The 17180-nt window shown below is 38.5% G+C and overlaps 1 protein-coding gene across 1 annotated transcript in view; it reads right to left on the reverse strand.

Annotated features, from left to right (window-relative positions):
• The window catches only part of kdm1a (lysine (K)-specific demethylase 1a), a 62958-nt gene that overhangs the window by 13858 nt on the left and 31920 nt on the right, over window positions 1-17180 (reverse strand). Inside the window, 8 exon segments of the mRNA XM_052036476.1 lie at window positions 4137-4190; window positions 4193-4268; window positions 4697-4808; window positions 5100-5173; window positions 9900-10034; window positions 13267-13357; window positions 14234-14349; window positions 14351-14377. Of these exon segments, the coding sequence (XP_051892436.1) occupies window positions 4137-4190; window positions 4193-4268; window positions 4697-4808; window positions 5100-5173; window positions 9900-10034; window positions 13267-13357; window positions 14234-14349; window positions 14351-14377 (685 nt within the window).

The following is a 17180-nucleotide window of genomic DNA, read 5'->3' on the forward strand; positions in this document are numbered from 1 at the left end:
AGCAGCAACTGTCTGATGCAACACCACTTCAAAAAGGTAAATCAAGTTATCTGTCCACTACTCAACTAGCAATATCCATAATGAATAGTCGAGTGTTAGGAGATTTGCAAATAACCATAAAAATCAGAAAGAAAGTCTGTGCACCTCTTTGGAACAGATTGCCTGGTTTAAATTTGAAGGATACCCTTATAATTCTCCTTTGACAAAAAGGAAATAATGAAACAAATCTGTTAATAGTGGTTACTCACTTCTCATTTTATGTGCTGCTATACAACCAAAGAAACTTGAGTTGATTTTTTTTCCCTAAATGGACTCATCAAAAATGCAAATTGCTTAAAATACTGCTAAACTATAATGGGTTATCTAAAAACTGTGCTTGGACTTGATTCTGGTTAATTTAATTACTTAAGAGGCTTGATTGCAGCTTGAAATATATGACCCTTCAGGGTGTTAACTGACTTTCAGTCAGAAAGATCAGGTACCTCAGACATTATCCATACTATTTCTAGTGTGTACCCATCAATAAAAGTGTTCATTATTCAACCTGAATTATCCAATTGAATTATCTAGTGCTGCTTCATTATAAAGTTACATTTTGGTTTACATTACATATGGGCTTACTTCAGAAGGAGCACTTTGTGCTGGGCATGTGAAAAAGTATCTCAGTACTATGCAATTATCAGGAACACTTATTAGAAGGAGCACTCTAGTAAATGGTAGTACTGCAATATTACAGATCTGGCATCTATTTGGGATCATTTGGCATTTCTTAAAATTATATAAAGGAAGTACTCAATGGGATTACATAGCTTTTACTGCCCAGAAACAGCCCATTCTGCCAGCCATCTAGCACTAGTCTTTCACACAAGCACCCTTCCATTTCTTATAGCGAAACACTTACTTCATCTCAGCTTGTTACTATGTGACGAAGTAAATTCTTCACTATAGTAAAATAAAAAAGTAGACTACATGGCCCCTCGAGCTTAAGACGTTCACATCATGGGTGATCCTGCCACCCAATTCCAATTATCCTCCAATTCCCTTAGGACCTAAAAATCTCAGCCACAAATGTTCTCTATAACGGAGTGTGCACAGTCCAACTTGAAGCAGAGAATTCCAAAGAGTTACCACACTCGAGTGGAAAATAAAATCATCACAATCATCACTGACCAAGCACTGAGCCTGGGACTATTTCCCTCAGCTTTAGGTTTTTCAGTTACAGGAAACAGCTTCTTGGCACCTCTTTGGTCAGACATAGGTTTCAATAAAAGCACCTCTTATCCTCTAAAACTCAAGTATAAGCACAATCTCACTCACTTTCTTCTCACTGATTCCTGAGATAAGGAGTTGTCCAGCCCAAGGAATTGAAACTACAATAACTCCAAGGCAAGATACATTGTAAATCAGCTAGGGACAAGCAGTTTAACAAAGAGAAATTCAACCTTTGAATTTATGCATTAGATGTACACTGTTTGAACTAATGAAGGGTCCCAGACCTCAAAAGCCCAACACTTTCTCCTTCCACAAATGCAAGAAACACTCAGCAGGCCAGGCGGCATTTTCTGTTTTTGTTTAAACTATCCTAGTACAATTACAACACCTGCCTCAATGTAACAAAGTGGAAAATTGTCCAGATATCCTGTTCACAAAGGGCAGGACAACTCCAATCTTAATTACAGTCTCATCAGTCTACATTCTAACATTAACTATGATTGAACAGGTTGTTCACAATGCTTTTGTGGGTCACTAACTCACCAATAACCTGGTCAGTTTGGTTTCTGCCAGAACCACTCTGGCAGACTTCATTATATTTCTTCTTTGGAGATGGACAAAACTAGTGAATTTCAGAGGCAAGGGTTAGCTTCCTTACATCAGGACATCATTTGACAGAGTGTGGGCATGCAGCGGCCCTGGTGAACTGAAACCCATCCAATTCGGGGGGGGGGGGGGGGGGGGGGGGGGGGGGGGGGGGGGGGGGGGGGGGGGGGGGGGGGGGGGGGGGGGGGGGGGGGGGGGGGGGGGGGGGGGGGGGGGGGGGGGGGGGGGGGGGGGGGGGGGGGGGGGGGGGGGGGGGGGGGGGGGGGGGGGGGGGGGGGGGGGGGGGGGGGGGGGGGGGGGGGGGGCAGGGAGAGGTTGGTAAGAGGTCATACTTAGCACTAAGGAAGATGGCTGTGGTTATTGAAACCTGCCACCCTGGTCCCAAAGAATGCTGCCTGTGAAGCTGCTGCAAGCAAGTTTTTCACTGCACCTGTGCATACATGTACTTATGCATATGACATAAACTTGACTTTGACTTAGCAGTATCCTGAACCCAACCAACTTCAACCACTTCAAAGAACTTTTCTCCAATCAATACATCAGAAATGAAAAGAATTGAGGAATATTCCATTTGTGGCTCTTCAACTAATGAAGCCAGTGCAGCAAAAAATGGATAGCACACTGCCACTAGCAGAGTCATAATTAGCATATATGCCACACATGCTAGGCGATGTCACTTTAACAGGAGAGAACATTTTTATTTAACAGTATTCTCATCAACAAAATCTCACCCTAGCAATATCTGAACCAGCTACATAAATTTAGACAGTAATTAGAAAGGTTTGCAAATCATGTTTACCAATCTAAGAGAATTGATGAGGATAATGCAGTCAATGTGGCCTTTGTGGGACTTCCGGAAGGCTTTTGATAAAATGCCACATAACAGGCTCGTTAGCAAAGTTGAAGCACATGGTATAAAAAGAACATTGATACCATGGATACAATGCTGGCTAGATAACAGATGAGAGACAGCTGTAGCAACTGGTTGCTTATCAGACTGGAGAAAGGTGAATAGCGGTTGCCTCCTGGGATAGGGCCATTGCTTTTTTTTAAATAAAATCTGTGCTAATGACCTACACTTTAGGGTGCAAACCACAATTTCTAAATTTGAGGATGACAAAGCTTAGCATTGTGAACTGCAAAGAAGACAAGTTGTAAGAGTATAAACAGGCTGCTAAAATGGGCAGACGGATAGCAGATGAAGTTTAATGTATCGAAATATGACGTGATGCGCTTTGGTAGGAAGAATAAAAAGAGGCAATACAGAATAACAGATACTGTTCTAAAATTAATGCAGGAGCAGGGGACCTAGGGTATGTGTGCACAATTCATTGTGGAAGTTACAACTGAACCTTTTATAAAACACTGGTTGGGCCTCAACTGGAGTACTGTGTTCGGTTCTGGTTGCCTCACTATTGGAAGGGTGTGAAGGCAATCAAGAGTACAGAAACATTTATGAGGATAATTCCTGGATGGGAGATGACAGTTACAAGGATAGATTAGAGAGGCTGGGACTGCTTTCTCTGGAGGAGGACAAGAGATTTGATAGAAGTACATAAAGATGTAGGGCAGGGTCAGGGTAGATAGTGGCAGTTGGTGGAAAGATCGAGGACTAAATGTCACAGGTATAAAATAAAGCAGATAAAGAGATGCGAGGATTTTATTTTTTCTGCGCAACATGTGGATGGAATCTGGAATATCCTGCTTATGGTGGGGGCAGGTTCCACTGTGGATTTCAAGAGGGGATTGAATGAAAACATCATGGAGAAAATTTGCAGGGTTACAGGAAAAGGGCTGGGAGGTAGAACTAGTAAGATGCTCTGAGTGAGAGCCAGTGAAGACAGGCTGAATGGCCTCCTTCTGTGCTGCAATCATTCTACAATTCTACGATAAATACTGTTGCCACAAGAGTGAATGAGAGGTTGAATACCCTGCTACCTTCCATCATCTACCCAGCAGAAGTCAGGCGCACGATGACGTGCTCCCCACCTGACTGAAGGCGTGCAACACCAAGAATACCAAAGGTTGATACCATCAAGGATGAAGTGGCCTGCTTGATCATAACCCCATCCACTACCTTAAGCACAACATATTCTCCACCACAGCCACAGCATAGCCAGGCTGTGTACTATCTACAAAATGTACTGCAGCAGTTTGCCAAAAATCCTTGGGCAGCAACTCCAAAACAATCTAGCCATTTAATTATATCTAAGTTTTAAATTAGCAGGATAGGCTGAGATTCTATGAACTGCTGATGGTTAATTTTTAAAAACAATAATTTAAGAAACTAATAACTAACAGAATTTGTACCAACTGACCTGAGGCAGTGTAGCGGACTTGTCGAACTGCTGTATTTAATTTAATGTCAAGGCTTCTGCAAGTGCCACAGGAACACAAGAATATCCATTCCGTACTGTTAAGTGACTGCCTGTGAATTCAAAGTCATCGTCCTGAGCAGAAAATAAACAGAAAACAATTCCTTTATTTGTGAATGCCACAATGGTAACATCATTTTATTTACTTTTCAAAACTAACAGCAAATTAAGCGTGCAAGCCTCCGCTTGCTCTGATTCATCATCCATCCATAATTAAAATATTTACAAATGTAATTATAAAATATTGACACAGGACAGAAGGGCTGAGAAAAGCAAACTGTTAAATGACAACGGTGACACTGCAGTGACGCAAATCCCTCGAGCACCTCTACCGCAATGGAAAAATACAAGTTGCTTAATATGCAACTAGAGTGATGGGGAAACAAGATCCAGCATATACTTATCATTCACAAACTGACACCAATTTGTACACTAATCAGTGGCACAAAACATATTTGTCATGATTAGTTCCAATGTGCATTTTATGTTAAATATCTATTTACCTGGTCCCAGTGCTTCAATGATAGAGTGGAAAGGGGTGTTGCATTAGCAAATTCCAAGTTAGCAAAATGCCAATCCAGTATCTGTCGGTCCCTTGATGACAGGTAAACATCACTAAAAAAATGCAAAGACAAATCAAAAATCATTCCATTCCACCCCCCCCCCATTCCACTGTTATGTTAATACTCTAGACCACTAGCACTTTCACTGTGTTCAGAGAAAAAAACATTGAATCAGTAATTTCAGACTGTTCCTGCAATGTTGAGTATGCATTTTCCTACCAGTGCAACAAGATGCAAGTTACCAATTGCAGTAAAGCAATAAAAAGCCATCAAGTAAACTGAGTCATACTGTATTTCAGTTTGACCAAGAACCAACATCATGCTGGTAAGGCAGCAGCAATACCTGGGTGGATTAGCTTCCAATTCCTGGAGCTTCTCTTCAAGCTTCACCTGGGCTTCTGCAAGTTCATCATATTCCTGTAATGGATTCAAATAAAATGAACTGGTCACATAATAAAAAGGAATTTAGTGGTACTGTTGGAATGAATAAGCTGAGTTTCTGCAACCTGGTTGGACTCTGGCCCAGACTGACAGACTGGAATGTTATCTCTGAATTTCCAAAGTCTAAGAGGACAGAAACTTCAATCCAGATTCCACTGACATGAATAAAGCTCTATCCCAAAAACCTGTCCTTGACCCAAACTCAAAATAATACTCTACTTCACGAATATTAATTGTTTCTAGATACTGCCTCTAATATCCTGCAAGTATATAACCAATGCTCTTGCATCAATCCACAGTACCATCTACTTCAAAAAAACAATTTTAAACAACATAACTTGTGTTCACACAACTGCCCCAGACTTGATGAAATGCCCCAAGGTGCACAACAGGAGTATTACTGTACAAAAATTGGCAAAATTTAACATCAAGCAACAAAAAGAGAAACCAGACAAATAGCCAAACACTTTGCAAATTGGCACAGGATCAATTTGATCAGGATTGAATGTGTGGCTCAGTGATTAGTATGAGAGAAATGGTTTCAATTTATGGAATACTGGCATCAGCATTGGGAGTTGTCTTGATGGGTTGGGGACCAGTGCCCGGGCAAATCAAACAATTAAGTCCAAGGACAAGGCTTTAAGCTAAACAGTGATAGTAGGGGACAGCAGGGGAAAATTTAGAAAGTAAAAAGAGAAAGGGCAAAGTTATAGTGCAGGTAGTAAAATAGATAATGATAACCAGAGTCCTATCAGCAAGGAACAGAGCATACAGACAGCAAAGTAGACCTCCAATTCTCCAAACAGAATCAAAGGGAAAATGGTTAAAAAAAGGGAAAATGGTTAAAAAAAGGGAAAATGGTTAAAAAAAGGGAAAATGGTTAAAAAAGGGAAAATGGTTAAAAAAGGGAAAATGGTTAAAAAAGGGAAAAATGGTTAAAAAAGGGAAAATGGTTAAAAAAGGGAAAAACTGAAGGCTCATTATCTGAATGTATGCAGTGATCACAATAAGACATGAATTAATGGCACAAATAGAATTAAATGGATACATCAAATAGCCAATACAAAGACATGGTTACAAAATGACCAAAGGTTGGAAATTAAATATACCAGGATATTTATTTTTAAGAGAGATAAATCAATATGGAAAAGAAGGAGGGGTGGTCCAACATAATAACAAAGGGGATAAAGGTAGCAGAGGAAAAAAAAAAGTGCAAATAGAGCTAATAAACAGCAAGGAGCAGAAAATTTTAGAGGGAATTATCTATAGGTCCCCCAGCAATAGTGATATTTTGGGCATTGATTAAATCAGAATTAGACACATGTAATTAAGTATGAACAACTTAATCATGAGAAACTTTAATCTACATATAGACTGGGTAAACCAAATAAGCAGCAATTAAATGGACAGCAAATTCAAAAAAGTGGAAAAGAAATGGCTTTCTTGGTCAGTTTGTTGAGGACCAATGAGGAAACTGGACATTTTAGATCTCGTACTGTGTAACACAACAGAGTTCAATGATGATTGTTGGTCAAGGGGTTTCTGAAAAAGTGATCAAAAATGAAAGAATTTTCTGTGAAGCTTGGAAGTGATTTAGTTCAAACTAAAAGTGGGGTCTTAAACCAAAACAAAGCAACTACAAAAGTATGAAGCATAAGATGGTTATGACAGATTATGTTAATTCTTTTAACTATGTTAAAAGTTAAAACAATAAACAAGCATGTAATTTACAACAACTATACAATAGAAGACTGTGTACAAGATAAGAGCTCACAGTACTGAGGGGAAGTGTGTTAGCATGGATTGAAGAATGCCTTCCATATGATAATCAGAGAGTCAGAATAAATGTCTTTTTTTCTTCAGGCCGGAAAGGAAGTAACATGTGAAGTGTCCCAAGGATCAGTGTTCTTGGAAGACAAAATACCAGAAATACTGGAGAAAAGGTCCAATGCAAATGAAGAAAACATGTATTAGTGAAAAAAAAGTGAATATGTTAAAAATCCTGAAAATTAATAAATCCCCAGGAGCCTAGATGCATAGACCAGAGTTTTGATAGAGGTGATTACGTGTGGTACTTGGATCATCTTCCAAACTTCAATAGATTCTGTAAGAGTTCCTGCAGATTGGAGAGTGGCAAGTGTGACCCCACTATTTAAGAAAGGAAGATGCAAAAAAATAGGGAACAAATCGACCTGTCAGCCTGACACTGATAATAGGGAAAATGATGCAACCCTCTATGGACTCTGTCTACACTTCTTGCTACCTTGGTAAAGCAGCCAACATAATCAAAGACCCCACCCACCCAGACATTCTCTCTTCTCCCCCTCCCTCCCATTGGACAGGAGATACAAAAGCCTGAAAGTAACGTACCACCAGGCTCAGGGACAGCTTCTATCCCACTGTTATAAGACTACTGAATGTTCCCTAGTACAATAAGATGGACTCTTGACCTCATAATCTACCTCATTATGACCTTGCACCTTATTATCTGCCTGCACTTTCTCTGCAACTATAACACTTTATTCTGTATTCTGCTATTGTTTTACCTCGTGTTACCTCAATGCACTGTTTGTAATGAATTGATCTGTACAGATGGTATGCAAAAGAAGTTTTTTCACTGTACCTCGGTACATGTGACAATAATAAACCAACTTAGGATGTAATATCATGAACCTGGAAAATAATAATTTATTGAGCAGAGTCAACATGGATTTGTGAATGGGAAAATTATGTTTGGCTATTCTACTGCAGTTCTTTGAGGATGTACCAAGTAGATAAGGAAGAATAACAGGCAATGTACAGACATTTGCCCACAGAAATTGGTGAACAAGATTACAGCACATGCATCGGGGAGAATACACAAGTGTGAGAGCTTTTTCTCCCCCCCCCCACCCCAGAGAAAGACGACAAAAACAGTAGGAATAAATGAATCCATCTCTGATTGGCGGCAACAGTGTACCATGTTCATCGATCATTGGACCCCAGCTATCCACAGTCTATAGCTACGATTTGACTAAGGAGACCAAATATAACATTTCCAAATTTGCTGATGACGTGCAGCTAAATGGGAATGAGAGCAGTAATGAGAATGCAAAGACACTTCAAGGGCAATAGATAAACTAAGTGTGTGGACAATAACATGATGGATAGAATATAATGCGGATAAATGTGAAGTTACTTCAGGTCGGAAATAAACAAATGCTGAGTATTTTTTTAAATATAGTGAGTTTGGGAATGTTGATATTCAATGGGTCTTCCCTGTATGCAAGTCAAAGGGATCTCCCTGTCCACAAGTTACTGAAAGTTGACATGCAGGTATATCGAGCAACTTGGAAGGCAAATGCTTTGTTGTCTCCTGTTACAAGAGGATTTGAATACAAGACTAAAGATGTCTTATAGTTACATACGGCCTTGGTGACACTGCACCTGGATATTGTGTACAGTTTTGGCCTCCTGATCTCTAAAAGGATAAACTTGCTATAAATGCAGAAAAAGTTCATCTGACCAGTTCCTGGGATGGTGGGTTGTCATACGAGGAGAGATCAAGTAGGCTTGGTCTCTGTTCTCTGTATTGTGGAGATACAAGAGGAAACATCATTAGAAATGTAAAGAATTCTTAGAGAACTCCCTGGAAAAGTGGGATGGATGTTCTAACTAGATAAAAGGTTGGCTATTTAGGACTGAAATGTGGAGAAATTTCTTACTTAGGTGGTGGTGAATCATTGGGGTTCTCTACCTCAGGGGGATTGGGGACTGGGAACTTGATTTCATTCAAAACAAAGATCAATTAATTTTTCAAAATTAAAGTGTCAAGGTATATAGGGAAACGTCAGGAAATGGTGGAATTGAAGATCAACATTACCTTGTTTAATGCTGAAGCAAGCTCAAGGAATCAAATGGCCTACTCCTACTCCTGTTCCTATTTCTTACATCCTTTGAAATATAGATAAGGGTTTAAAATAAAGGATTATAGGAAAGGAACTTTTGGGGGGAAAAATTATCAGTGCAACGAGTGAATGAGACTTGGAGTTACCATATGAAGTACAAAGAATAAAAGCCGAGGAGGGCAGAACATGGATGTTAGCCAGCAGGGAAACTGAAATTATCACCTGAGATAATAAATGCCTGAATGAGGGTTTCAACAGCATGCACGTTGAAACAGAGACATCTGTTTGAAACAGAGATTGGTCCTATAAATTAGCATTCAAATTGGATTTTTTTTACAAATAACTAAAAAAAATTGCCTATTTCTAAGGTGAGAAGAAGTTACCTTCCAAATTATGCAGAATTGTTTAAGCTTAATTCCATATTACTCAATTTGTTATCAGCAATTAAATATTTTTATATTAATTTAAAAAGAACAATTATTTCTGACTTCAGGGTTCTCTGCAAATACTAATATATCAATGACTGTACACACTTAAGAGGGAAAGCATATCAAAATTTAACATAGTAGTCAGTCATCAGCATTTTCAGAAGCCATGGGGACCCCTTCTGAAACCAGCACATTCAGACAAAATACTAAACCATGAAATAACATTCAACCCAGATTCACAGTGCCCACCAAACTTCCTCAACAGAAAGGGTAATACAGAAAGGGGAAAACAAAACTAAGATAACAGTTAAAGGGAAATAAAAATAAACATTGCCAAGTAAATCCCAGAGTAAGACACATATAGTAGTGCTTAAAAAATAAAATCACCTTGCATAAAGCAGTCAGGTCTCTCAATTTACTTTTTACTAGAAATTCTGCTGTGATGTCACGAGGCGGCGTCACCTCAGAGGCTTCTCTGTACTGTTGATGGCAGTTCTTTAATTTCTCTTTCAGCGATACCATCTGAATGATATGTAACAGTATAGGCATTAAAAATTCATCACAGCACATAACCTTTGACAAAACCTTGAGACATTATAGCAGCAAACAACTTAGAATCTGTTATATTTATAGAAGCTGCTTTGTAATTCCTGTTAACGTTCTGCTCATTTCTCCTCCCTAGATAATACCAGAGTTATGCATTTCATGGTGTTCCAGCAACCAAATCATGTTAAATTGTTTTTAACATCATAATTAGGCTTATAAGAAGCTGTGCTCAGGAACAAGCAAGCCTGGAGAGCAATGATGAAAGGAAAGCTGCAAATTCCACAAATCAAAATAGCAATTAAAAAAAAAAGCTGGAATTACACAGAACTATTAACATCTGAAAACAGAAGACAGGTCAACATATCTGATGTAGACTCTTAATCTGAACAATCTCTATCCTGACAAAGGGACTGCAGTTGAAAGGTTAAACTTCTCAATGCAGATGCTGAGGAACCAGTTATATGTTCCCATTTCATTTTAATTTATAATTCACAATTATGTCTGAAAAACAAAGTTCAGAGAAGATAAGTGATGAGAGAGAAAACAGTCACCAAACTGTTAACTCACCATCGGTGGTAGGGAAAACACTGAAATCTATAATAAAGGATGTGACATTAAACACTCAGAAAATAATATGAAAATCAAAAAAAACTATAGATGCTAGAAATTTAAAACAAAAACAGAAAATGTCTGAAATGCTGGACCTCTGCAGGTCAGGCCACTTCTGCAGGAAATTCTTAGAGGACACAACAGGGTGGATGCCTGGAGGATGCTTCTGGCTGAGGTGTCTAGAACTATAGGTCACACTGTCAAGGTAAGGGTTTGGACATTTAGGACTGAGAAGAAGTGTTTTCACTCAGAGGCCGGTGAATCTTTAGATTCAATCCCAAGAGAGTGAAAGCTGAGTCATTGATTGCAGTCAAAAGATTGATAGATTTCTGAATATTAAAGGAGTCAGGGATAAAAGGACAGTGCAGGCAGAGGTAGAAGATCAGCCATGATCTTGCTGCAAAGCATAGCAGACTCAAGGGATCAAATGCCCACTCCTGCTCCTTTTTCTTTTACAAAATTATTTTCATACAAAATCAACTAATAAGGATATTATTGAAATATTAGCTAACAAAACTAGCTGTTGGCAATTGCTCCAATTTTTTGTTAAGGTCTTAAATTGCTATGAATAAAATTCTATGCAAAGGTTTATTGCCATCTGCAGTTAAAAAAAAATACCAAAAAGCCTTCACCATCACTGAAACTTGCAACATATTTGTTAACATATTTGGTAGTGTTAGAATACTTGGTCTGTATTGTTACAGCCTGGTTCAGTTTCTTAAAATTAACAGGCCAATAAAATACATGACTAAACATTTACATTAATTTAAAACAAAGAACATTACAGCTGCCATACTAATCACTGTCAGCAGCGCCACCATAGGGCAAATGATGGCTTTGCAGCCAATAAAGAATTTAGTGAACACAAATAAGGGATCTGTAAATGACAAAGACTGATCTTTTAAATGTGTTAATGCTTTTAGGATGTTTGGCATACAGCCCTGCTGCATTCAAACACACAAGGAACTTTGCATTTTAATATCAACTCTTCTGGATGCATGAAGAACTGAACAGTGGAATGATACTACTTGATAAACAGATAAGAACAAGCATATCTTCTTACTGCACAAGTACAGATCAGACAGGAGGAACAGGTTCAGATCAGTGTCAAGCAAAATATCAGCACACTATTGCAGTTTGGTAGGTAATAGATTAGAGTTTGAAAGTGAAGGGTTTAGCTCTTGCTGCAGAGATTTGAACATGTAATTCAGGCTGACATGCTATTGTAATATTGCTGCCTTTTAACCAAAACATTAAACCAAAGCCCAGTTTTCTCTCTTGGGCAGACAAAAGCTCCCACAATCTTTTTTTTTCATATGACTATTTGTGGTACACTCCCATGTGAAAACAGTGGCAACTGTTCATATGTATTTAATTAATTAAGCAGCATGCATAAGTGAAATTTGAAGTGCAGAAAGCAAAATACACATTTTAATAGAAAACTTTTCATATTTTAAATTCTCAATATCTTTAGTGAGATCCAAGCAGCCTTCAGATTTCCTTTAAAGTTCATGACACTAGCATTTACAAAGAAAATTCCGAACATGTATAATTTTATTCAGATGCCATATATAAGTCACACCCATATTAGCAGAATAAGAAGATCCTGCAGCACCACTTTAATCTTGTTCCACTCCTTCACCGAAGTTTCCTTTCTGCAACCATACAAAGATAGTAAATATCCCTTTCCAGGAGAAACAAACTATAGGTGGTTCTGCTATAAAGTGATAATTGTGTTCCTAAGAAATCTTGTGTTACAGAAAATCTTGTTATAAAAAATAATTGTGTCAATGGGAAAATATGGATTAACGACTAGAGTTTCAGACTCGCAATAACAAAGTTACTCTACCCAGCAGAATTTTCAAAATTAAAGATGTTTTTAAGAGCTATAAATGTATTTTATTACTGCTAAAAAAAAATACTGAAGGCAGTATGTTACATTGTTTAATAAAGTATGCTTGCACTAGTTTCAACAGAGGCAATTGCTTGTCAATTTCCAATGGCCTCCCACTGTGAAAACTGGCAGCTTGTGTTCTTCAGAGACAATTCCATCAGATTACTGTGGAGAGGTTACATGGAAACAGTTTCCCCACAACCCCAGCAAGACATTTTTTTCCTGCTTGTCAATTTTCAAAGTGACTCTTAAGTGGTTCTCTAGTTTCCGATCAAAATCACATTACGACCAATTCAGTCTGCGTAATACAAACAGTGGTCACTAAATAATCAATCGTGTTACATCCAATTCGCAATATAACAGAACTACCTGTACTTACACACATCAAGTCAACAAATTTTCTTCTCGTTCACATTCCACTCCATGTAACACTACATAAACCAAAATACAAGCATATCCTCTTTTGTAGGTGTTTAGGTGAAGGATGTATAAGATGTTATATTTGCAGAGATGCCTACATTCCAATTTGGAGCATGAGGCACCTCAAACTTAGAGAAAATGAAATACAAGACGAGGACACGGTCACTCACTGTTAACAAAATCCTGTTAGCTTTCTTTCAAAAGGAAGCCAATGGTCGAATGTCAAAGTACAAATAACTTCCTCTTATTCAGTTTTTAATAAAATTCAAAGGAAGTTGCAATCACCTTATTAAGTAATTCTTTCAGATCCTCCTGTGTCTTCACAATTTTCTTCCAGTGTTCAATCTGCTCATCCTTCACGTGTTTCTCCTGCAGCCTAACAAGATATCCAATTATTGTTATAACATGATCACTTTCTGGAATTTACTGTCAGTTCTGACCTTATTATGCAACTATTAACAGTGTAAACATCACAATAACGTTTCTAAAGTACATAGTTTTAAAGCACTAGCGTGGGGTGCAGGTTCTTTTGAAGTCATGAAAGGACCTGTAGTTTATATTCATCAGTCTCAAAATTGCTAAAGCACCTCAACATTGTGCTTTTGGCCAACTTGCATCCACAAGGCCAAACTTACTCAGCAAAAATAATGTGGCCCAGCATGGAGCAATGTCTTCTCATAATCTGGCCACATGGGCAGGCCATAACACACCTCAACCACAAAATAGCTGAAAAATAAACTGATTCACAGCAAAGGCACAGCCCCAGCTTTGCTGCCTGTCACAATGTGAAGATTTTTTCCAATCATTCTGAATGCCTCCCAACATAAAGAATTGTTCAAAGGCTATTAAAAACCAAATGATTTACAGAATTAAAAATGTAAACTCAAAACCATTTAAAACAATTAAAACAAAGAACCTAATGAGGAGAAATACCTTGCCACATTCCTACCTTTGTCCCTTGTATCTGTAAGTTTTAGTCAATTAAATGGACTCACAAATCCTGCTGCACATTAGAACTGGGTCCAAGTTCCTCGACTGATTGCTGAGAAATGCAGCAAGTTCACACTATGGTGTTGGACTCCAAGGATATTTATTTTTGCGGCTGCCTGCTTGACATTATGCAATCTAGAGTTTGGCTACCGAACCAGGGACAGAGTTCCTTGGCCATGGTCAGATTGAATTTTAATTTTATACCCAAGTAGATCTCTAATATAATGATGTTTGGATGTGTGAGAAATATAATAATACTCACTGTATGACAACCTCCAATGCCTGTCCTAATGATACAGGTTTGTTGTTCAGGTAGTTGAAGTCTAATTGATGACTGAGGTAAGATGTAGCCTCCAGCAAACGATTGAATTCTTGCTCTAACCATCTCATCTTTTTCTTTGGGAACCTGAGCATCATAAATAAGACACCATTGTCACCCAAAAGAAAATAAGACAGGATCATTTATTTATACAATAATACCAAGGTTTCCAATTAATTAGTGTTTAGCAGTAGTTTGTGCTTATGGGGTTGCAGACCCAAAAATAGGTCACAAATCTCTGAAGATCTCCAAATGTGGAAAGAACTGCCTAATTTGAGGGTCCTATTGGCTAAAGTGAATATCTTCAATACACACAATGACAAAGTACCAAAATGAAGTAAAATATTAGTCACAGCTACTTATAATAGTTGTCATGACATCAACACATAAAAACTATAATGTGTGATACAATTCACGTGTAGGAAGAGCGAATTTGGAAACTCAACTACTAAGGAAAACTGAGGCTCCTCAAACCCTTACGGCTCCATGGTACAGTCACTAAATAATCATGTCAACCTCTTATTTTCTGGGCTAGAATTAAAACAAAATATAATGGAAATACTCAGCTCATCAAGAGGCATCTGTGGAGAGAGGAAGGCAATTAATGTTTGAGGTCAATGACCTTTATCACAACTGGGAAAAGTCACCAGTAAAACACGTTTAAGGAGGTGCAATATTTGCATCTTAAAACCAAATTTACTACCAACTGTTGCCATTCTGATGAAAGGTCATCAACTTGAAACTTTACCTCTGCTTCTCCTCCAGAGATGGTGCTTAACCTGCTGAACATTCCCATCATATTTTATTTCAGATTTCGAGGATCTGCAGCATTTTGCATCTGGGAAGATAAATCTTATCCACACTTCAGTTTGGCTTAGCTTTGATATTATTTTAAATACCAGTGATTGGTTCCCATTTTTGTGCAAGAATGTGGGGATGTTGCAAGTGCAAGCAGTGTGCCAGATAAGCATAAAGTAATCCAAATAACAAAATAAAGCTGACCAGAGGTCCTTTTAACCAAATGCAGCTTATCCACTTGGTAATAAACAATCCCTATCCTGGAAAACATCCTGTGCTTTTGTCTCCAAACCTTAAAAAATGCAATCTGTTTGTCAGAAGATGTATGTTAGACACTAAATTGGCAATAAAAATGTAAAACCAAGTCACACAAGGAGATCAACAACAGTGGTCACCACAAGCCAAGACAAACCAGAGGACCTCAACTCGAGGCTAATGTTCTTTTGAACATTCAGAGAGGAAGATAAAGAATTTTAACATTACTAATTAATTTAGATAAAGAAGTTCTGGACTATTTAAACATCTAATGCATCCTTTTGAAATGAAAATGCAGATTGGGATAAGAGGTCATGAACAGTCTATTAACTTTTATCGTCAATATTGTCTGAAATGTCCCAATGAAGGGAATTCTGACCAATAAACTACAGTTATAATAATAAACATTCTACTAAAACCCAATGCAATTTTACCCTATTGTAACTGTTCTCTTATAAATTCTTCTGTCCCCATTTTTTCAGCTGCAAGCTACAAAGCTGAAATTACAACCTTCTAATTGTCTAGATGAACACATCTCCAGAAACACTTAAGTCTGTCACCATCAAGGAAAATGCAGCCATGCTACAGTCCTTGTGGTGAAGGTATTCTGACACTGCTATTAGTTAGTGAGTCCCAGTGTCTTGCTCCAGCAATGATAAAGGAATGCTATTATATCTCCAAGCCAAGATGGTATGCAAATTGGTGAGGATCTCATGGTGTCCATAAATGCACCTACTTCCTTTGGTCCAGGAGGCAGGGACTGCAGACTTAGAGTAATACAGCATGAACACCATAATCCCTTTGGCATAACTCGTCCGTGCCACCCACCAAACTAGTCCCAATCGCCCATGTTTGGCTCATATCCCTCTAAACCCGTTCTATCCATGTACTTATCCAAATGTCTTTTAAATGTTGTTATTGTAACCTGCTTCAACCATTTCTTCTGGCAGCTCGTTCCGTATATGCACCACCCTCTGCATGAAGAAGTTGCCCCTCAGGTCCCTTTTAAATCTTTCCCCTTTCACCTTAAATCAATGCCCTCTAGTTTTTAAGCTACCCTTCCCTAGGAAAAAAAGATTGCATGTATTCACCTATATCTACCCCTCACGATTTTATACACCTCTATAAGGTCACCCCTCAATTTCTTATGTTCTAAGGAATTAAGTCCTAACCTGCTCAACCTCTCCCTACAACTCAGGCCCTCAAATTCTGGCAGTTTCCTCGTAAATCTTCTCTGCACTCTTTCTAGGTTAACAATGCCTCTCCTATAACCAAAACTGTACACAGTACTCCAAGTGCAGTCTCACCAATGTCTGGTTCTGCAGCATAAGTGTGTCGGTGAGTGACAGAACCTTGAGGGAGTTGATGGGAATATGGGGAGAATAAAATGAGATGACTGTAAATGGGCGTTTGATGGTTGCATAGACTTGGTGGACTAAAAGAGTTGTTTCCATGCTGCATAACACTCTGACTCTAGGTACCAAGCAATGACCTTCAACAAGGGGGAAAGGGTGTAGCCACCTCCCCTTACATTCAATGTTATTACCATCTCTAAGTGCAATCTCACCAACATCTTGTACAACTACAAAGTAACAACCTTTGGAGGTCCTGTCAAAGGAGCTATGGCAAACTTGCTGGTGTGCATTTTGTACCTATAATGCACCTATAATGAGTGCAAGTAAATGTTCAGTGTGATGGGTGGAAGCCAATGAAGTTACTTTATCCTTGATGGTGATGAGTTTCTTGAGTGTTTCTGGAGATGCACTCATCCAGACAATGAAGCAACTGATTCTATTACTGGCCCTCAAAATACCATAAATTTTCCTATTTAAAGAGA

This window comes from Pristis pectinata, chromosome 22 (genome assembly GCF_009764475.1).
Source record: "Pristis pectinata isolate sPriPec2 chromosome 22, sPriPec2.1.pri, whole genome shotgun sequence".
NCBI classification, from domain to species: Eukaryota; Metazoa; Chordata; class Chondrichthyes; order Rhinopristiformes; family Pristidae; genus Pristis; species Pristis pectinata.